Consider the following 23236-nt stretch of genomic DNA (forward strand, 5'->3'; position numbering starts at 1 on the left):
TTATTTTTTTCAAAATAGAATGTAACCTTAAATATAGTCCCTGAGACTACACACTCCTGTACAGTAGATGGCGACCTGCACCTAAAACGTTGGTTACGAGACGTGAATAAAACCAAAGAAGAAGAAGAAAACGACGAGTAGAAGGTAAATCTTACCGAATTTATCAAGTTCTCGTCGTTAAACAGCTCCAGATTACTTCATTTACTTTAAATCTGTTTGATTTGGCTTTATTTAAGTATAAACGTGTTGCCTTCTAAACTAACTTTGAGCTGTATGAAACTTTAGCGCTGCTAAACTAGGAGCGTTAGCATCGAGGCGGCGCTGGTGTTATATATTAAAGTGGTGGCGAGTTCAACTGGTTGAAATCTTTGCGTTACATAGATGTTTCTAAAGCTTTGATGACTGCGTCGATGCTTGATTAAAAACATCTGCTCCAGGAACCATAGCCTGTTTAATTTGCGACACTCTATCCAGTTGACATCTGAGTACAGCAGAATAAAAAAATGGAAACTGCAAACATGAAGCCGCCATGTAGTCTGAAGTGGACAATCTCTGCGTTTTGTGACCACCACTCCTTAGGAAAAATCATCATTTCACAATGAAGGACGCTGATTATACTGTCTGTTAAGCAATCCAATATATACATCTACGAAAAACGTCCTCAAGTAGACTACCACTAGATCCCAAATGTAAATCCCTGTGTTGTTCACGAAGTTCCCGTAGTGTGAGTTGGATGTTAAGAACAGATCCTGTTTTCATGTAACCTCACCGGACTGTTTGTGTTTTTGCACCTTAATCACAATTTATGCATAGTAAGTTGAGGTTGGAGTCAGCATTGTTCGTGTGTAGATGGATCAAATTTATTAAATCCAAATCACATACTTCCTAACGCCTAATGTGGCGTTTGTGTTTACATGTCCAAACAAGAGGAAAATAATAAGTAATGTAAATAAATGTCATACTGCAATGAAATATGTTAGTAACACAAAGTTAGCAAAAAAAAAAAAAAAAAAGTTGGTCCAAAAAACAACCACACAAAATGAGTATCTAATCTCGAAGTTATGTCCTCTATACTAATATTTAAATTGCTCCGCCTAAACCAATAGATTGTCCAGGTAACCTTTACCTACCTGTCATTCATTCTCAAATAACTGACAGCTGTTGGCGCTTTGGGACACAAGCCCAGATGAGTTGGTGAGAATCACGTTTTCAAACAGAGTCCACTGACCATGGGGAATGTCAATAGCTAGTTTGCTTATTTGTCATATGCAGGTTAACACACAGTCAACAATGCAATGAAATGCTTGGAATAAGAAGAACCATTTGACTCACTATAAAAACAAAGTACTAATAGCATGCAATAATTAAAGTACACAACGTGCAGCAGCAATAAGCTAATAAAGTGTCACAAATGTGGTTTGGTGCAGTATTATTGTCCAGAGTTCAGTAGTCTTACAGCTTGTGGATAATAACTGTCTAAGTGTTTTTGTGCGTGCTGCCAGGCATCTGTACCGCCTGCCAGAAGGTAGCAGACGGAAAAGTCCTCTCACTAGGTGAGTGTGGTCCTTGATAATGCTGCAGGCTTTACCCAGACACTGACTGCAGTTAATGTCCTGGATGTCCTGCTGCCAGTGATGACCTCTGCCGTTCGCACCACCTTCTGTAGTGCTTTCCGTCTCTGACTGGTGCAGTTTCCGTACCACACTGTGATACAGCCCATCAGCAGGATCTCAATAATGTAGAAGTTTGTGAGGATGCTGGTGTTCATACTGTACTTCCTCAGCCTTCTCAGGAACTAGAGTCTCCGTTTGGGCTTTCTTGACCACAATGTCTGCATGTACTGTCCAGGATAAGTCCTCAGTGATGTGAACGCCGAGGAACTTGAAGCTGCTTACCTGCTCCACCTCAGCGTTATTAATATAGATGGGGGAATGCTGGCATCCACGCTGTCTCCTAAAGTCCTCTATCATCTCCTTAGTTTTTGTGATGTTCAGAGAGGTTATTTTCCAGACACCAACTGGTCAGTGATTTCACCTCATTCCTGTAGGCACTCTCGTCGTCGGTATTGAGGCCCAAGATGGTGGTGTCGTCAGCAAACTTGAGGATAATATTTGAGCTGTGCCTGATAGTACAGTCATATGTGAAGAGTGAGTAGAGGAGTGGACTGAGAACACAGCCTTGAGGTACACCGGTGCTGAAAACTAGTGGAGGAGAGGTGTCTGCCAATTTTTACCACCTGTGGTCTGTTGGTAAGAAAGTCCAATATCCAGCAGCAGATGGACTTTTCCAGGCTCAGGGTGGTGAGCCTGGTGACCAGTTTGGAGGGGATTATGGTATTGAATGCTGAGCTGTAGTCAAAAATAGCATACTCACATAGGTTTCTCCTCTCCATGTGGTTGAGGGAGTTGTGGACTGCTAGAGCAATGACATCGTCTGTGGACCTGTTTGCTCTATATGCGAACTGTAGAGGGTCCAGAGTGTCAGGAATGGAGGCCAGATGTGGTTCTTGATGATTCGCTCAAAGCACTTCATGATGACAGATGTACGTACTATGGGCCGAAAGTCATCAGGACGGATAGCTGCAGGGAGTATTAGGGTCACTTGGATGAAAATAAGACTGTTTTGTAGTTTACCTGTTTTAAGTAAAAATTAAAAGAAAAAATATACCAACAATAAGGTGGAAGTGAAACAGGCACAAAGACCTGGGGCAGCCTTGTGTTCTGTAAATATGCTAGTAATTACATAACAAAGAAATTCTCTCTCTTTTAACAGATTAGCTGGGAACACAATTAGAGGCTATCCCGCCGCATAAAAAACCCACTTAAACAACACAGCATTTCACCCTTTCTTCAAAGTATCGCTACTTTATTCTCCATGCAAGATTTCGACTTTAATCACAAAACACAAGCTTAGCCTTTTTCCTCACCATTTCCATTTCTCTTCTGGAAATCACATTTTGGACCTTAAAATTTCTACTTTATTCTAAAACAAAGAGGGAAAATAAATCCATCCCAGAAGTTTATTGTTTTTCTCCAAGAGACTTAAAGTAATACAGCCAGTCATTAAAAAACATATTTCATTTCACTTGGCTCTTGAACCTTTCTGTTGCCCTTTTGTGATTAATCGGTGTTTATGGATCTGTTTGTTAAATGGGAACTTGAGATCAATTTAGATTTTTTTCTGACTAGTTTTAGGCTATGAAACAACAGATAAAGAAGCATGGGACAATTTCTGCATAATTTACAAGCTGTATGCTAGCAGTTTGCAGCTATAATTAAAACAATCCAATATGCAATATTACAGCAAATGAAATATCTTTCTAGTGAGTATGTTTCAAGATCTTAAAAGATGTGGTCCAGAGTCAGATTGTATTTTGCAATGATTTGTAGTTCTGTGTTTATTTCCTGGTTCGGTTAAGTATTCCTGAAAAGCCACGCCCACAGAAACGTCTGCCAGCCTGGAAAAAAGGACGCATTTAGGCCACAAAGTTTTTTACCAAACCAGACATTTTATTACATTTTTAATATAAAACCAACATTAGACATTTGGTTTTGAAGTAGTCATAGTTGATGTATGTAGTGAAACAACAAGCTGGGTTTCTACATCAGTGCTAGTTGTGGTTACTAGCCCTGAAGTTGGTATCTGATTCATAGCTTAAGGGCTATTTTACAACTTTTAAAGGACCTATTTGACCTTTAACCAGTTATATTTCTAAATTTACTACACTGTTTAACCTTGTCAGAGTATTTATGTCACTTAAACACAATTAGGGTCCTGTAAAGCTTGTTTTCCTTTGAGACACCATTTTAAAACCTTTATTTTCATTTTTTGCATCTAAATAAATAGGAATATCATCCAAAAGTCAATGAATTTCTGTAAATCAATTCAAATTTCTATTATTTCTATTGGCTTTGACCATTGTGGCTTACAGCTCATGGAAACCCAAAGATCAGTTTCTCAGACTGTTCAATTTAGTTTTATTTATATAGCGCCAATTCACAACACATGTTGTCTCAAGGTTCTTCACAACAGTCAGGTTCATAGTTTCCAATTAATCCTAATCATTGAACAGTTCAGTCAGATTCAGTTATTTATTCAAATTGGATAAAAAGTTTTTCTATCTAAGGAAACCCAGCAGATTGCATCCAGTCAGTGACTTGCAGCTTTCACTCCTCCTGGATGAACATGTAGAGACAGTGGACAGTCACTGGCGTTGACTTTGCAGCAATCCCTCATACTGAGCATGCATGTAGCGACAGTGGAGAGGAAAAACTCCCTTTTAACAGGAAGAAACCTCCAGCAGAACCAGAACCAGGCTCAGTGTGAGCGGCCATCTGCCACGACCCACTGAGGGTTTGAGAGAACAGAGCAGAGACACAAAGAGAACAAAGAAGCACGGATCCAGGAGTCCTTTCTATGGGAAGGAAAAGTAAATGTTAATGGATGTAGCTCCTTTAGTCGTTTCATCTTGAAAGAAAGAACAGATAAACTCTGATCCAGTTTTCAAGTTTAGAGTCTGAAAGAAAGAACATAGTTAGTCACAGTAGAAGCTCAGTCAGTAGCCATGTCTAGGAGAGAGAAAGGGTTAAACACTAAAAGACAGGGCTATGTGGATCATCTGTAGAAGGTGAGCATTAAGTTGTTGCCAGCAGAAGCTCGGACGATTCCCCTCTCCAGAAAGGTGTCACAGGTAGACACAGAGTCAGGCCAGGTGTAGCTTCTAGGAAGAGAAAAGAGAGAGAACAACGTTAAAAGCTGAAATAACAGCAAATAATGCAAAATTGGAGACTAGTGTGAGAATGTAGCAAAGAGGGTGAAAGTGTTCATTATGTCCTCCAGCAGCCTAAGTCTATAGCAGCATAACTACAGAGATAGCTCAGGATAAACTAAGCCACTCTAACTATAAGCTTTATCAAAAAGGAAAGTTTTAAGCCTAGCCTTAAAAGTAGACAGGGTGTCTGCCTCACGGACTAAAACTGGGAGCTGGTTCCACAGGAGAGGAGCCTGATAACTAAAGGATCTGCCTCCCATTCTACTTCTAGAGACTCTAGGAACCACCAGTAAACCTGCAGTCTTAGAACAAAGTGCTCTGTTAGGAACATATGGACCAATCAGATCTCTGATGTATGATGGAGCTAGATCATTAAGGGCTTTATATGTGAGGAGGAGAATTTTAAATTATATTCTGGATTTAACAGGGAGCCAATGAAGGGAAGCTAAAATAGGGGAAATATGATCTATCTTTTTAATTTTCATCAGAACTCTTGCTGCAGCATTTTGAATCAGCTGAAGGCTTTTAACTGCATTTTGTGGACATCCTGATGGTAAAGAATTACAATAGTCCAGCCTTGAAGTAACAAATGCATGGACTAGTTTTTCAGTGTCACTCCTGGACAGGATATTTCTAATTTTGGTAATGTTCTGGAGATGAAAGAAGGAAATCCTAGAAACCTGTTTAATATAGGATTTAAATGACATGTCCTAGTCAAAGTTAACACCAAGGTTTTTTACTTTATTATCAGAGGTCAATTTAATACCATCCAGGTTAAGTGATTGACTAAGCAGTTTCTTTTTTAAAGACAACGGTCCAAAGACGACAACTTCTGTCTTGTCTGAATTTAGAAGCAGAAAATTTAAAGTCATCCAAGTTTTTATATCTTCAAGACATGCTTGTAGTCTATCTAACTGGTTGGGCTCATCAGGATTTATGGATAAGTAAAGCTGAGTATCATCAGCGTAACAGTGAAAATTTATCCTATGCTGCCTGATTATTTGACCTATTGGAAGCATATATATAGTAAAGAGAATTGGCCCAAGTACTGAACCCTGTGGTACTCCACAATTAACCCTGGAGTTTAAAGATGATTTATCACTTACATGAACAAACTGGAATCTGTCAGACAGATAAGATTTAAACCAGCCTAGCGCTGTTCCCCTGATCCCTACAGCATATTCCAGCCTTTCTAAGAGAATATTATGGTCGACTGGATCAAATGCAGCACTGAGATCTAACAGAACCAGAACAGACACAAGTCCATTATCTGAGGCCATAAGAATATCATTAGTGACTTTCAGCAGAGCTGTTTCAGTGCTATGATGAGCTCTGAAACCTGACTGAAACTCTTCAAACAGGTCATTGCTGTGTAAATGTTCACACATTTGATTAGCAACTATTTTCTCAAGAATTTTAGATAAGAATGGAAGATTGGATATAGGTCTGTAATTTTTCAAGTTATCTCGATCAAGCGAAGGTTTCTTAAGTAAAGGTTTAATTACAGCTAACTTAAAAGTTTATATAACATAATATATAACGTTATCTTATGGTTACACAATTACGGGAAAAACTGCTCATTTCTCAGTTCTCTAGCAGACAGTAATTGATGGTAAGGCACAAAATGTAATTTCTAAAGAAGCTCAGTTCAGAGTGCTGTATCAAAATATAATAATGGAAAGTTGAGTGGAAGGAAAAGGTTTAGTAGAATAGGCTCCAGCTGTCATACTCCATGTGTTAAGCTACTCCTGATTCTGAGATAATGTCATTAGCGTCTTACTTGGACTAAGGAGCAAAAATAACTGGACTGTTGGTGCTCAGTGGTCTTAAGTCCTCTTTTTAGATGAAAGTGAATTTTGCATTTTATTTGGAAATCATGGTCTCAGAGTCTGGAGGAAAACTGGAGAGGCACAGCGTCCACATTGCTAGAGATCTAGTGTGAAGTTTCTACAGTCAGTCATGAATTGGGGAGCCATCTTATCTGCTAGTGATGATCCATTGTGGTTTATCACTTCCAAAGTTAGCGCCGCCATCTACCAGGATACACTGGAGGACTTCACGCTACCCACTGCTGACAAGATTTATAGAGGCGCTGATTTGATTTTCCAGCAGGTCTCTTGGCACCTGCCCACACTATATAAAATACTAATATATACTTTAATAACAATGGTATCACTGTGCTTGATTTGCCTGTCCTAAATCCCATATAGAATGGCTGTCAAGCCCCATACCTCAAGGGCTGGACACTTTTAGATGAGTCTCTACTTCAGCACTAGTGAATCAAATAATTAAGTCATTAGCAAGGATCCATAGGATTCAGCTGCATGTTGAGGTCACATTTTAGGCATTAGATTTAGGTCGACCATGTATAGAGTGCATATTCACTGAGGTTATCTGTGTACTTTAATCATCTTTGCTGTGGTGTGAGGTTTAGATTGTTTGACCTTTAACCTTGTGGTGGGAATCAAATTAACTTCTACAAGTTCCCACATTTTATTAGGCTTAAATCCAAGATGTGCCCATATTTATGCGTTCTGTTCTGTAGCACTATTTGAAGATATTTTCTAAAAGTTTGTTGAAAATGTTGCTGCATGGATTTTGTTCAGAAGTGACTGGAGGTCACGTGAGATTTAGTATAATTTTCTTGAAAGGAAACTAGGTTGTGGATTTTTGTGTTTAGTTAATGTGAGGTTAGTCAGGTCAAGCTGTTAACACAAATGTGGCGGCGTTGCATTGCCTAAATCCAGGTCTCCAACTCCAGTTCCTAAGAGCTACCATCCTGCAACGTTTTGGTACATCCTTGTTGTTCAAGTTTGGCATAAGGCCAGTAATTTGATTCAGGCGTGTTGAAGCAGGGGGTTATCAAAGTTGCAAGGCAGTAGCTCTCCAGGAATGGAGTTGGAGATCCATGGTCTAAATTGTGTAAAAAAAACAGTTAGTATGTGTTGCTATTACCCAGGTACTCAAGGCATCTATGCAGGTTTCTTCTTTAAAAACTCTTGGAACAGGCCTGCCTTTAAAATCTTTGGTCCTCCTCCTGCAGGTTGAAGCTGAGAGCCATGGCTCGTGGGCAGCAGAAGATTCAGTCCCAGCAAAAGAATGCAAAGAAGGCAGCAGAGAAGAAGAAATCTCAGGGTGCAGACCAGAAAACGGCCGCCAAGGCTGCACTGGTCCACACCTGCCCCGTCTGTCGGGTTAGTATGAACAACTCCTTCAAACTCATCAGGTGGAGGTGGAAACTGAGCTTTATTAGAGCAACAAACCTGAAATCTATTTGAAACTTTAAAAATAATTTAGACTCTGTAATCCTAAACAATAGATTTAGATAAAAGAATTTCTTGCATAGAGTACAATTGAATGGGTATGAGTGTTTTTTTTTATTACTACCAGTAAAACGTACCATCAGAAATGGTTAAATGGACTGAACTTGTGTACATGTTTCCATTTGTCCTACCCGGAGCACCGAGTCACAACCTTTGAGCTTCCAGATGACTCCTCTTCCCTCTGTGTTGGATCGTTACTTAACAGAAAGAACAAACACAACTCTTGATTTACATCTTCTTAAAGTAACCTTGGTTCCCATTAAGATTCTAATGCTGGTAGTGAAGAGCTGGTCTTCATGTCTCCAGAAGACTGAGGGGAACTTCTTCTGTTTGTCTTGGTTCTTTCAGACACAGATGCCCGACCCAAAAACCTTCAAGCAGCACTTTGAGAGTAAACATCCCAAGTCCCCCATGCCCCCTGAGCTGGCTGATGTTCAGGCATAAAGGACCACTGAGAAGCTGAACCTGGGTGAGTTGTCTGGAATATTTACTTTACGTATTTATCCTGAATGGAAGCAGTATTAATTTTGAATCGGTCCAGTCAGAGCCCTGACTTTACTCCAATACAGAATCTGTAGAGGGAGCTAAAAATGAGGTAGGTCATCGTCGGGCGTACTGTGAGCAGTGCAGACTATGAGGTTTCATAGTCAAGCGTACCAAATTCCTACATTTCCCACTCTTTCTGCCATGGCGTCATCGGACGGGGTGGCAGAGCTAATTTGTCGTGTAGCGTTGGAAAAACAAACAGAAAAGACGGTGGTGTTAAAGTCTGTTAAACCGGACTAGAGACTAAGAAGGGAAATGCAACCTGTCAGTGTGGCGCAGAGAGTGGCAACTCCATTCAGTTTTATTTATATAGTGCCACTTCACAACACACGTCGTCTCAAGGCTCTTCACAGTCAATTCAATGAATCATACAGATTTCAAGTCGGGTTCATACATATCAATTAATCCTAACTATCGAACAGTCAGATTCAGTTATTTATTCAAATTGGATAAAAAGTTTTTCTATCTAAGGAAACCCAGCAGATTGCATCCAGTCAGTGACTTGCAGCATTCACTCCTCCTGGATGAGCATGTAGAGACAGTGGACAGTCACTGCATGCTAGTTTAACACAGCAGTGACGCTTGAGACCAGCTGCTCAGTGCAGTGTGTTACATATGAAGCAGTTCCATGTGGAGATGTTTTCTGCATACGCAGTCGTAAACATTGAGCTCTGCCTGCACATGTCTGGTGGACGTCCGCGTGTCTGCGGAGTCAGGTACGCCCGACTTTGTTTTGCCCTTTAGGGTGATGGCAAGGAGGCCTTCTAACCTCATCACAAAAAATAATGAATCATTTAAGAGTGTTTTTATCATTTTGAGGTAAACTCTTATGTATATATATTTGAAAGATGACTCTTATCTCATCTTCATCATACCCAGGACTGCTCTCTAAATTATTTGCTCTGTTGTACATATTTTCTACGTTTTTCCTGTCAAACCAATCCCTTAACTTTCAGATACACAATGACCACGGATGCATTGCTGCGTCACAAGAAGGATGTTGAGGAAAACGGATCCTGTCAGTATTCAATGGGTGGATATATGGAGATGCACAAGAGAAAACGGGGCAGATAATCACCAGCAGCCCCCACCACCTGTTTTAAAACAATTATATTTATTATGTGTAACTACGATAGTGTCACAGATGGGTGAGGGTGGAGTTTCAACCAGCACTGTGTAATCCTGTGATGTTAGACCTGCAGAGTTGAACATCTTTTCCTTCAAGCAGCAGATTTCAGTAGTTAGATGTGGCTGTTTGACACCTTTAAACATGACCGCCTGCCTGGTGAAACGAAACATCGATAAACTTCACAGATGCTCCACCTTCCACCACACAGCAGTTTTATTTTTCTGCTTATGTTGGTGTAGAATTACTGAACAATACCTTGTTACATTGTTCCACTTCAATGAACCCAGGAAGGAACGGTAGCCCCGAGGACTCAGAGCTACATGTGTGTTCAATTAACAAGCTGCAAGAATTGAAAAATGTTTTCACTGTACTTTTTTTAATAAAACAATCAATTTAATTTGACTTCCTTTAAGACTTTCTATACATAAAACTTTACCATTGAATTAATGTATTTTCTCTTACAGTTTAATAGATACACTTTCTAAATATTCTATTACAGTTTTACAAGAAATGAGGCATCAAACTGGTCGAAGTATCATTTGCCTTCTTCAGAACTGAAGCCCATTGGTTAAAGTTTGAACATGCTGGACAGAATATTAATATTCTAGCAGCATCAGGACTATAATCATTTAAATGGTGCCAATGTGGCATCTAGTCTATGTGATCTGGAAACCCAACGACTGTTTAACACTTCCTGGTCACCTTTTACACACATAACTGGTGCGACAAAAATACCAACACTCCTTTAAATGCTTGATGTTGGCACACTGAACCCTTGCAAGTTGTTTCTGTACAGAAAATGTCTTTTTTTACAGTGATAACATGCCTTCTGTAGAAAACTAAATCTGTTTTAAATAGATATGAGGCTGAATGTCTGTGATAAATCTATATGAAAGCAATAAACTATAAGCTGTTCAAAGCATCTGAATCAAAATGTGGTCCTAAAGCAGCATTTAAAGCACAACCGACCTGCCTTATTTGTGATTTAAACTGGTGGAACCACATCCACCTCCTCTCATAGACATCCGCAGGTCTTGACCACCATGTTGCGATGCTTCTTAAGGATCACGTTGTTGTTGTCATCGTAGAAAAGGACGGAAATGGAGCTGAGCTTTGTGGGGGCACAGCAGGCTGAAGGGACCTCATTGGGCTTCATGAGGTGGACCTGCAGAAACAGAAACTTAACCTTTTAACATTCAGCAGCTACATGGTGGCTGGGAGAGCTCAGAGAGACCGAACGGCGCTGGATAACAGGAGAAAAAGTGAACTTTACAGATTGTTACCACAGAGCAACATTTGAAACGACGAGGTGCTGGAATAAAGCAGCTGAACGTGTGGCAGCAGTCCTAAAAGCTCTTGGTTATTAAGTTGCATTCAGGATTGAGGCACTGAGGAAAAATCTATTCCATGTAGAGGATTTAAAAATCAAATTTCCATTAAAATGCAGTGACTTTAAAGAGTTGGGTTGAACAGTTTTTAATATTGAAATGTTTTGTAAAATAGGAACAAATTTATAAGAGCATAGAGGGTAACACTACTGTTTTACTTGCTTTAAGATATTTTGTATGCAACTACATTTGGATCTGTATGGTTGGACGAACCACAGCATGAAAGCCACAACATTTTAGTTCTAGTTTACATTGGGGTAGAAATCGCTGTACATCATTAAATGCATTTTGCGCGTCTATTTATTGATTCAATCATCAAGCTTTTAACTGGTATTGAAAAACTTTGTTTTTTGAGTCAAATATTTATGTTTGATAAAAACATCATTAATTGTGGTTAATAGAGTGGAGATATCTTCTATTGTCCCTCAGTGGGGTAATTCAGGTATACCAACCGCCACATGGAAACACAGACTCCCAGAACTAAAATATAATTAAAAATACCATCATCAGATTCAAAGAAATGTAAAGCTCTGTAGGATCATTTCAAGAAATGTGTATGTATATTTTTGCTTAAAGAATAGCATACGTTTAACAAGAACAAGGGGCAAAATTAACTACAAAGCCTCTAATTAACTAAATGAAATGTTTTAACTGCAACCCACTACTAAATAAATAATATCTGCAGGTCAGATAATAATCAGGCCTGGGTGTGTTTTGGGAAATTTGAGCTCAGTTTAATCAGTTCATGATTTACTAAAGTTGGGGTTATTTACTTTTCTCCAGAGGTCCAAGTTGGTTTTGTAGCTTTTGTCCCTTAATGAATGAAATCATTTGAAAACTGCTTTTTGTATTTAATCAGGTTGTCTTTATCCAGTATTAAAATGGGTTTGATGAGCTGAAAGATGGATCTGACTAACCAGTAGAACCAGAAGAAATCTGTACCTAAACATTAATAAATATTTCAGTTTTAGGAGTGTGTGTTATAGATGCGTTGTTATACTGACCACCTGCTGGATGATTGCGTGGTTCGTGGCATTCATGCAGGCGCCCATTGGATGAATGCACTCACCATCACAGTAGTACGCAGAGTATCCAGTCGGAGCCAAAACCCAGTCCTGCCCAGCACAAGACAACAAGAGTTCAGGACGCGATAAAGAAAAGTCTGACAGAAAACAAATATTTATTGAGACTCTACCGTACAGACAGGAAATATGGATGGATTAAATAACGTTAAAAATAACAAGGAACATCGAGCTAATCTGGGTTGTTGTGTCAAAATATTCCAGTTTATTTTTGGGGTTTCTTAATATTTGAGGTTATTTAGAAAATCAAAAATTAAACTAAAATATGAATGATAATAATGTTAATAAAAGAGTATTAATTCTTACTTTTATTTTGAGTTTTATTTTATACTATTCATCGATTCTTCTATTTCTGTTTGCAATACATAAAAGTGTTTTCCAGTGAAGTTCTTCAAACATGGGAAGAACACGATGAGATCAGATGGATCTGGATTCAGGGTCTAGTAGGCAGAACATTGTGCTTGCATCCTGGGAAGGCTGCAAGTACCCGGTTCGAATCCCACAGGCTGGGTCACTGAGCAAGAACCTCAGACCCAGAATGCACCCACTGCTCCCTAAGGGATGGGTAAATGTAGGGGACAAATTTCATTGAACTGTAGAAATTGTAATGGTAAATAAAGATGATGTGATATATGATTCAGCTGCAGGATAGTAGCTCTGGAGAACTGGGCTTGAAAAGCCCTGATCTAAATTTTCCCCATATGCTGGCCAAAAGGAGGCATGGATGAATAAGCAAAACTACAAACAAGACTTGTCTTGGGTTCCATAGTACTGGTTCTGCTTGTTCATCATATTTTCCATTTAATCCCCAGTTTTTCTGATCATAGCTGTGCTTTTCAATTATCACAGCCTCATTATATAAAATGAACTCTTGATTTCTTGTTAATAAAAACGCTTAATGGAAGCCTAAATCAAGCAGAAAAACGGGACCAGTTTACCTTCCAACCCAGATCACTGAAGCTGACATAAAGCTCATGTTTCTTGCAGAGCTGACCTTTACTCGCAAGAGACCGACCTGAAAAGAAGAAAAACATAATTTGGTAAAATTACAATCAATTAAATTGAACAGAATTAGTGAAAATATGAAAGGCATTTTCAGTGTTTTATTCCAATTAGTGAACTAATCTAAAAAATGAATTCATGTGGATGAACAGGTATATTTTTTAAAGCTCCTAAAAGTCATTGCGTTCAGACTAAGAAGCCTTGTGACTTCCTACCGTGGATGGTGGGGATTGGGAGGTCGTATTTGGGTTTCTTCCTTCTGGGATGGGGCCTGACGGCTCGCGGTGGCCGACAGGGGATCTGGCTCTGTCTGAAGAAGGTCACCATGAAGGGCTGTTTCGAACGAGGGCCTCTGCGACCCACCAACCCAATCCAGCCCGCAGACAGAGATCGGTCTGAAGGAAATCATGTTTGTGAAGATAAAATACAGAAGACCCAGTTTGGATGATGCAGCAGTGCTCTCACCATCCTCGGTTTCTACGTAGAGACGTATGCCCAGGTTGCTGCGAGGCTGGAGGAGCCAGTGGTTGGAGGCTGAGGTGACATCAAATGCCAGCCAGCCCTCCTGTCCTGCAGGAACCGACTGCATGTCCAGCAGTACCAGCTCTGGCTCTCTGCAGGAACAGAACCTTAAATAATTAATAGCTCCTTTTCCATTGCCTGTAGGAAGTTCCAGGTTTCCTCTGAAAGCCCAGGTTGCGTTTTGATACACATTTACCGGGTAATTTCACTTTCACGGGTAAATGGTCCTACTCTGGAGATGGTCGTGAGCTTTCCCCAGGATTTGTTAAAAGGGTGGAGATACTTGCAGGAGGCTTGGTACCAGCAGCTGTGTAAATGGCACAGGTTGATATACAAATTAATCGTTTTTATACCAGCAGCCAAACTCCACTTACAAGATGGTCTGGCTGCTATTAGCTAAGCTAAGATAACCGGGCGGCTGGACTGGGACTTCCCCACTAATCGATGCCTAATCTCGGCCTGGAACTCAATTACGTTTTATTTTCTGGTCCTTACAGTTATGCACCACATACCTACTAAACCCTTTATATTCACTTTCAGCCGCCACAAACAGATAACATGTAGCACAAAATCCCAGAATACCGGGCTGAGATCAGGCCGCGGTTAGTGGGGAAGTCCCTGTCCAGCCGCCCGGTTAGCTTAGCAACCAGACCCGCTTCTGTATGGAGCTCCGCTGCTGTCAAAGTAGGACCATTCTTGATGACCTGACTGCACAGATTAAGTTTTGATGTGTACTTTCTCGCTTTAAAACACCTTAAACCTACTTTTCGTGACAAATAAATGGTATAAAAATGATAAACTTATTACCTCCATCATTACTGCATTTGAGGTGCCATACCTCGCTGCACACAACCCTGCCCCTATAAAAACAATCCTGGGGAAACCTGGAAAGACCTACTCCAGACCAGGACCATTTACCCTTGAAACTAAAGCCTCAGGACAGTAAAATTATCCGGGTAAATTTTATCGAAATGTGCCCTTGGCTTTCCGAGGCCTGGGGCTTTCTACAAGCTATGGAGACCAAGGAACACAGGAGACAGGACAGGGAGAACTTTGGAGCAGGGTTAGGTTCTAGAGCAATATACCAAGCTTTGAACTCAATCTTAAAACAACCTTTAAACCCCTAAAACCTTCTAAAGTACATATACAATACAGTATATTTTGCATCCTTATTTAAGTATATTCAATTCACTTCAATTCAGTTTATTTATATAGCACCAATTCACAACACATGTTGTCTCAAGGTTCTTCACAACAGTCAGGTTCATACATTCCAATTAATCCTAATTATTGAACAGTTCAGTCAGATTCAGTTATTTATTCAAATTAGATAAAAAGTTTTTCTATCTAAGGAAACCCAGCAGATTGCATCCAGTCAGTGACTTGCAGCATTCACTCCTCCTGGATGAGCATGTAGAGACAGTAGACAGTCACTGGTGTTGACTTTGCAGCAATCCCTCATACTGAGCATGCATGTAGCGACAGTGGAGAGGAAAAACTCCCTTTTAACAGGAAGAAACCTCCAGCAGAACCAGAACCAGGCTCAGTGTGAGCGGCCATCTGCCACGACCGACTGGAGGTTAGAGAGAACAGAGCAGAGACACAAAGAGAACAAAGAAGCACTGATCCAGGAGTCCTGGAAAGAAAGAAAGAAAGAAAGAAAGAAAGAAAGAAAGAACAGATAGTCGTTTATGTACATGTGAAGTGAAAAGGTCCCAAAAAGTAATATTAATGTTTGTTTTAGTACAGTGTAAGATATAATCAAACAGACAAATCTAGTTGATCACAAATCCTTTCAGCAGAACAGTCATAAAGGGTAGACAAGCACCTTTTTAAAGATATTTTTTCAGCACTAGTGGCCTTTATTTATTTATTTTTTGACAGTAGGCAGACAGGAAAGAGGGGTAGAGAGAGGGGGAGACATTCAGCAAATGTCACCGGGTCCGGGACTCGAACCCTGGACAGCCGCTTCGAGGACTGTAGCCTCCATATATGGTCGCGCGCTTAACCCCTACACCATCAGTCCTGGGTATGATGAAGATGAGATAAGAGTCATCTTTCAATGAAAAATAACTTGATACTATGGCTGCACTTTATGGAAAATATTGCAATGACAATATCAGCAGCGATATTTGCCTATTTCCTTCTTTTCTATCACTCTCCTCTGTGCCTCCATCACTCTCTGACCTTTGGCCTTCTGTATAATGTCATCAGTGTCCGGCGTGAGCATCTGCTGCCTTGGGACTCTGTTCAGCTGGCTAAATTTTAGATTAGCATGAAAATGCAAGTCCATAACACCTGGAATAAATTAGTTAACAGTTACTGTACTTCAAACAGTCATTTGTGATGTCAATATTGCACACTAATATTGCCATAATGATATATTTGCGATATAATGTGCAGCCTTACTTGAAAACTTTTTAATCTAAAAATGGTTTATCAATCTAATATGAAATCAATGAATTTATAGTTTTAAGCACTTCCTCCTAAATTTAGGTAGCTTTCAAAAATGCAAAAACACATTAAAATTCAAACATTTTCAACCTTTTTAGACTAAAACTACAACTAATCTTTTAAACATATAAATCAACTGCCTAAATTATAACTTGATTTTTTGGTTTTTAATTTTATATATATATATATATATATATATATATTTTTTTTTTTTCTTTTTTTTTTTACACTTCCTTTAAGAATATAAAGCAAAAGCTTTTAAGGGTTAATTATTCACACAGAATTAATGATGCTCTAAAAATGAACTTTTAAATAAATACTGTATTTTCTTCAGACCACCACAGTTCTCTTCATGACTGCGCTAAAGGAAGTAAATTTACAGCAGGAGTCAACATCATATACTCTGTGGTTTTTATTCACACACGATCAGAATGTCATTAGAGACCCTGATTTAATCTGAAAGGAGAGATGCATCTTTAAAAAAGTTAAACACGCCATGTAAATATATGAAGGTCCATGATTAAGACCAAAATAAAAAGAAATCTTTACAGCTTGAGAAGAGATGAAGTCTGTTAGGGCAAGAGTACCTACCTGTTCCTGTTTTCTCGTTTGATCTCATAAACAGAGATGTGCAATGTTCGATTTGCTCTCTGGCCGACCGTCATCGTCTTGTAGATCCGAAACTCTGCAGCCGTCACCGTCTCGCCCTGGGGGAGCGGGGTGAGGTCAAAACGAAACTCCTTCCAGTACGGACGAGGCTGCAGGAGGTTGCGTTCCTGCTCCACTGCACACAGAGAGCAAGATAAAGGTTTCTGGATGTTAAACAGCAGAGAACAATTAAAGACAACATTTTCACTGCAATACAACACAATTATACACTGCTGAAAAAAATAAAGTGAACACTTAATCAACACAATATAACTCCAAGTAAATCAAACTTCTGTGAAATCAAACTGTCCACTTAGGAAGCAACACAGATTGACAATTAATTTCACATCTTGTTGTTCAAATGAAAAAGACAACAGGGGGAAATCTTTGGTGATTATCAAGACACTCAATAAAGGAGTGGTTCTGCAGGTGGGGACCACAGACCACTTCTCAGTACCGATGCTTTCTGGCTGATGTTTTGGTCACTTTTGAATGTTGGTGGTGCTTTCACACTCGTGGTAGCATGAGACGGACTCTACAACCCACACAAGTGGCTCAGGTAGTGCAGCTCATCCAGGATGGCACATCAATGCCAGCTGTGGCAAGAAGGTTTGCTGTGTCTGTCAGCGTAGTGTCCAGAGCCTGGAGGCGCTACCAGGAGACAGGCCAGTACACCAGGAGACGTGGAGGAGGCCGTAGGAGGGCAACAACCCAGCAGCAGGACCTCTACCTCCACCTTTGTGGAAGGAGGAACAGGAGGAGCACTGCCAGAACCCTGCAAGATGACCTCCAACAGGCCACAAATGTGCATGTGTCTGCACAAACGGTTAGAAACCGACTCCATGAGGATGGTATGAGGGCCTGACGTCCACAAATGGGGGTTGTGCTCACAGCCCAACACCGTGCAGGACGCTTGGTATTTGCCAGAGAACACCAGGATTGGCAAATTCACCACTGGTGCCCTGTGGTCTTCACCGATGAAAGCAGGTTCACACTGAGAACATGTGACAGACGTGACAGAGTCTGGAGACACCGTGGGGAGAGATCTGCTGCCTGCAACATCCTTCATCATGACCAGTTTGGCAGTGGGTCAGTAATGGTGTGGGGTGGCATTTCTTTCTCCATGAGCTCACCAGAGGTAGCCTGACTGAAATTAGGTACCGAGATGAGATCCTCAGACCCCTTGTGAGACCATATGCTGGTGTGGTTGGTCCTGGGTTCCTCCTAATGCAGGACAATGCTAGACCTCATGTGGCTGGAGTGTGTCAGCAGTTCCTGCAAGATGAAGACATTGAAGCTATGGACTGGCCCACCCGTTCCCCAGACCTGAATCTGATTGAGCACATCTGGAACATCATGTCTCCATCCATCCACCAACGTCACGTTGCACCACAGACTGTCCAGGAGTTGGTGGATGCTTTAGTCCAGGTCTGGGAGGAGATCCCTCAGGAGACCATCCTTCGTCTCATCAGGAGCATCTCCAGGTGTTGTAGGGAGGTCATAGAGGAACATGGAGGCCACACACAATACTGAGCCTCATTTTGACTTGTTTTAAGGACATTACATCAAAGTTAGATCAGCCTCTAGTGTGTTTTTACACTTTAATTTTGTGTGTGACTCCAAATCCAGGCCTCCATTGGTTAATTAATTTGATTTCCATTGATGATTTTTGTGTGATTTTGTTGTCAGAACATTCAACTTTGTACAGAACAAAGTATTCAATGAGAATATTTCATTCATTCAGATCTAGGATGTGTTATTAGAGTGTTCCCTTTATTTTTTTGAGCAGTGTATATTGGTGCCACAAAAGAGAAAAGCAGCAAAAAGCATCATCAGTAACAGGAGTTCGGGGTAAAAAGACTGTAACCATTAAAGTTTGCAAAAATAACTAGTAGAAGAGAAACTTTTATTATCTTTAACCTTTATCAGCAAGACAAGAAAACATTGCAGTTTCTTTTGAAGTGCTCTAAAATTTGACGGGAAGCAGTGAAGGTGATGAACTCATGGTGGAAAGTCCTCCATGATAAAACCAGGACAAATTCTTTATTACATAAAGCAGAAATTAAACTGAAATCAACTGATAAAAACAAAGGATAGAGATAACGTCTCTTAAAGGTGGATAAAGAAAACCCATTTAGACCCAAGCAAAGAAGCATATTACTTGCTCAGTCAGATGATGTGTGACTGAACTGATAACTAAAAGGTGAATTTAGATTTTATAGTCCTCCATCTGATAACCTGGAGCAGGTTCAACTCCCCAAGTTATCCACTTTAACAAACTCAAACATTCAACCAAATGGAATAATCTAACTTTACTGGATGGATGGACAGAAAGATGAACAGAGGATGGGTGGATGGGAAAACAAGCAAATGCACTGATAGACAAATGGATGTGTGGACAGAGAGATGAATGAACAGATAAACTGATGGATAGAGAGATGGACAGAAACATTTTTCCATACTTTTTTTTCCCACATTTGTCCCGACCTAAACTAAAGCTTGAATTTCTGTTGTTTTATTTTAGTCACAACGACGTGTTGCAGGACAAAAACAGAAATAAAAGATACCATGAATCAGCATAAATGTTAATATTAATAACATATTAATATCTGCACCTCATCTCACCAAAGCACAACTAAGCATAATTTTATCACATATAACTGTGTCAAATGAATTTAGTAGTGAATTTGGAATAAAACTCATTCAAACAAAGTGTGGTAAATATGATAAACCTCCCCCGGCACTCGACGTGAAGTTAAGGTGGCTTCAGCTTTTCATCAGAACCAACAAAAGTAAAAATCTAAACCATAAAGGGCAGCAAAAAGGGTTTAGGAACTTCTGCAAGGAATCCACTCATAAAACTGAAACCCAAACACAAATTAAATCCAAGATAAATGAAGATAATCAGGAGAAGACACCCTGATAGGTCGGCTGTGCTCATATCAGGGTCCACACCAGCTCTGCACAGTAATTAGAGACACTTATTGCTGTGGACCGCAGCAGCTGCTCTGCACACACACCACTAATTACAGGCTTGCCTGGTATTTTTAGACGCTCTTCCACAGAAGCATTTTCATCTCGATTCGGACTGTTGTGTGTCAGTGGGCCCTTTAATTCCATCCAGCTGTTTCTTCCTATGACATATACAGGAGCGCACACTCCACCGCCTGCCTGATTTACTTGCTTTCAGTTTTAACCTTAGAAAACATTTTCTGCAAGGAAACAGTCACTTTACAGTCCTGAGCTCTGGGATAGAGGCTGGGATGACGTGACTTTTCAGAGTCAACTGATAAATTTCAGGGTGCATTTTCCTTTTTGCAAAAGGAAACCGTTCATTTGAAGAGAGTTCATTAAAAGCTCGGAGCAGAGACAAATTATTCCCACGATATAGTGGGCACTGATTACCATCCAGAATCCCAGAGGAAGGAAGCCATTGGGAAGAGGATGTTTAACTTTCAGGCTCACACAGATAGGCATCAACCAGGCTGCTGTGTGCTTCTGACAAAACCTGAAAGATTTTGAGAGGCAGTGTGCAACAGCATCTGTTAAGAGAACAGATTTTTCTTTAGAAAGTTATCAAAGACAAAAGCTTAAAAGCAAATCAGTGTACCGTTATATTGAAGTGGCGCCACATCCCTTCAACGTCCACCTCCGCGATTAAAGAAATCAATTGTTATATTGCTGTTATGATTTTTAGGCTTCTTTTAATGTTACTTTAAGTATTTGTCTCGGTTGCTCCGATCTTGCCTGTGTTTGCAGGCCAACGCAATCACCAAAAAAGCTTTGCGGTTTTTGTGTATCATGGGACATTTTTCCAACAACACGGAGGATACTTTTTTTTGTTGTTCTACATCCCAAAATTCAAAAGAAGTTTGAGAACAAAAATTCAGTTGAACAATTCTGTTTTCATCGTTTTAAATCTTTTAAGGTACACAAACAAACCACAGGGTATAAAAGTGGAACTAAACTTGATGTAAAAGCATAACTCCACCTCCAAGACAAATATTTAAAAATGCTACTAAAGTGGGCGGTGCCAAGAGACACTGAGGGGCGTGGCCAAGTGTCAGGAGGATGAGCTAGCTTAATTTGACATACTGAAACATGGAGAGTCAGCAGAGCGATGCTGGTAGTTTTGCCATGAATAGATCTTTTTAGGTGGAGGATTTTTCACCCCGCTCGTCTTTGGAACTTAAGGGAGGCGTTGAGGAGCCAGGAGGGCCTAAGCCTCATTGGTTGGAGCCACTGGCTGAAGGCGCTGCCTCAGTAAGGTCCGAAGGAGGCGCTGCTGAGGCAGTGGAGGCCAGAAAGGGTCCAGTTTCTGAGTCAAGTGATCTTAGCAGCATCATTGCTAACATTGGCTAATATTTAAAGCAGTAACAAACTTTCAGAAAGTTTACATTTACATGTAATTTATATTAACTCCAGTGAAGCATCTGATCAAAGGGATAAAGTATAAACGGTACGATCAGTGCTTGCAGTTCTGACTCCTGACTCACTACGGGGACGTGTCTGCGTGAGATGGTTTTATACCCGAACGCAGGGCCGTGACGTAGACACATGCCGAGCTGTACCGTTTGAATCAATAGGAAAATACACCTGCAGTAGCCACCGTTCAACCCAAAGAGGTCAGCACTGAGACAGTTTTATGACAAATATTGCTGAATTAAACAAGTTTAAATGAAAATATTAAAAGATGCACAGTAACATAAAGATAGCACTCTTTATGTCCATGGGTTCTGGTTGTTTTGGTCCCTTCAGCATATCCTGCATTTGCATTTTTGGTAATTTTGTATACAAAAAATGTTGTGCATGAAAAGGATCCATCTGGCATCGGACGTTTTGCACCAACCATCCGTCAATTTGTACCAATCTTGGAGTGTTTCATATGTTTTGGCCCTTCATCTGTATTAAAATAAAAAATATAATCTACATCTTCAGATTTAGCCACCTATTGACTTAAAAAAAATTTAATTATTGACAACAGCAAAACTGTAATCATGGTTGTGTTTATCTGTTTGCCTTCTTCGCAGGATCCTAATGTAACATTGAACTTAATGGTGTTTGGCACCAGCTGAAAAAATGTTTGAATTGACTTAATCATAAATATAAAGCAACAAGTAAAGTATCTTTTCTCCCAGTTGACTATCTGGAAAACATTGATGTTCCTAAATATCAACAGAGACCCTTCTGATCTTACAGGAAAATGCTGATCCTGCTTCACCATTTTACCAACGTTGTCAAGAGCTCAGGCAAAAATGATGCAGACTGTGAAAACGGATTTACTAAAGATGCAGCTCTTGTGCAGAGGTTCAGTTTTTCTCTTCTTAAGATTTTTTTTTTTGAAGATATTTTTTCGGCACTAGCGGCCTTTATTTTTGACAGTAGGTAGACAGGAAAGGGGACAGAGAGAGGGGGAGACATTCGGTAAATGTCACCGGGTCTGGGACTCGAACCGGGGATGGCCGCCACAGGGACTGTAGCCTCCATACACCATCAGCGCCACGCCCTCGCTTCTCTTCTTAACATTTCTGTCTGGTCTCACTTTTTATGACCTACCAACAGTGTTGGGTGTGAATAGAAACTGTTAACATTTCAAAGTGGAATTCAGACTGGCTTTCCATTCATTGAAAGTGCTTTGAAAACTGAGGAATACGGATGTCAATTCGTTCAAACCTTTCAGGACAGAATCTGTTTATTAACAGCTCTTTGGACTTTCTGAAAATTTGTTTGTGTATTCTTTTTACTTTGGTTGCATAATTACACATTTCCAACCCAGCATTTGGCTGTTTTCAGATGCATCCTTGGGTGCCAAGTTTGTTAACTCTGGCTGATGAATCATTCAGGCAGCAAAGGTCTCCAAACTCAAGGGATGAACCAGTGTTGTCTCAACCACCGGTATAAAACCTACATTTATTTCAGTGTGACCTACAAAGATTAACAGCCAAAAATGTGCCAGCGGTGAATCACCAAAGCAAATGGAAGAAAAATAATTTCTAAGTAGAAATGCACGGAAAATTCGGTTGACCGGAGTTTCCCGACTGTCTGCTTGACGGACCCTAAACGGTGATCAGCCGGTCAGAAACTCAAACATCTTATCTTCTTCCGATCAGGGAACACACCACAGTTGTGCTGACCAATAAAGGGCAGAATGTGTTACTAAGGGAAGAAGATTTAGCTATTTTCAGCATCATTGAGGTGTTTAAAAATGGACTCAGAAGAAGCATAGATGTACGAATCTGGATTTTATTTGGAGGGATGTTGGCTGTTCATTCAGGTTGCTACAACCGACAGCTAAACTTTAGCAGGTCCTGGTCATTTTCTTCCTTCACCAATTCATACTTTTACAGTTTTTACACAACCTTTTTGAATAT

At 40.2% G+C, this 23236-nt stretch overlaps 2 protein-coding genes across 3 annotated transcripts in view; one reads left to right on the forward strand and one right to left on the reverse strand.

Moving 5' to 3' along the window:
- zgc:91910 (Zinc finger protein 706-like) lies at positions 1-10171 on the forward strand. The gene is made up of 4 exons (XM_047383991.1): positions 1-144; positions 7815-7965; positions 8443-8563; positions 9597-10171. Exons 2-3 carry the CDS (start codon positions 7831-7833, stop codon positions 8536-8538), a joined length of 231 nt encoding a protein of 76 aa, XP_047239947.1. The 5' UTR covers positions 1-144; positions 7815-7830; the 3' UTR covers positions 8539-8563; positions 9597-10171.
- Positions 10127-23236, reverse strand: part of bmp8a (bone morphogenetic protein 8a) — a 19392-nt gene continuing 6282 nt past the window's right edge. For both annotated transcript variants that reach the window (XM_047383990.1, XM_047383989.1), the window contains 6 exons: positions 16809-17001; positions 13707-13855; positions 13457-13636; positions 13178-13254; positions 12162-12272; positions 10127-10934 (listed from right to left, as the gene is read on the reverse strand). In XM_047383990.1, the coding sequence (XP_047239946.1) occupies positions 10785-10934; positions 12162-12272; positions 13178-13254; positions 13457-13636; positions 13707-13855; positions 16809-17001 (860 nt within the window). In that variant the 3' untranslated portion in view covers positions 10127-10784. The remainder of the gene's footprint in view (positions 10935-12161; positions 12273-13177; positions 13255-13456; positions 13637-13706; positions 13856-16808; positions 17002-23236) is intronic.

Source organism: Girardinichthys multiradiatus, chromosome 13, assembly GCF_021462225.1.
Source record: "Girardinichthys multiradiatus isolate DD_20200921_A chromosome 13, DD_fGirMul_XY1, whole genome shotgun sequence".
Lineage (NCBI taxonomy): Eukaryota > Metazoa > Chordata > Actinopteri > Cyprinodontiformes > Goodeidae > Girardinichthys > Girardinichthys multiradiatus.

Bases quoted from the DNA above. Each gene is read 5' to 3' on its own strand.
- zgc:91910 (XM_047383991.1), top strand. From the start codon at position 7,831: ATGGCTCGTGGGCAGCAGAAGATTCAGTCCCAGCAAAAGAATGCAAAG. The intron at 7,966-8,442 runs GTTAGTATGAAC...TGGTTCTTTCAG, and splicing joins ACACCTGCCCCGTCTGTCGG to ACACAGATGCCCGACCCAAA.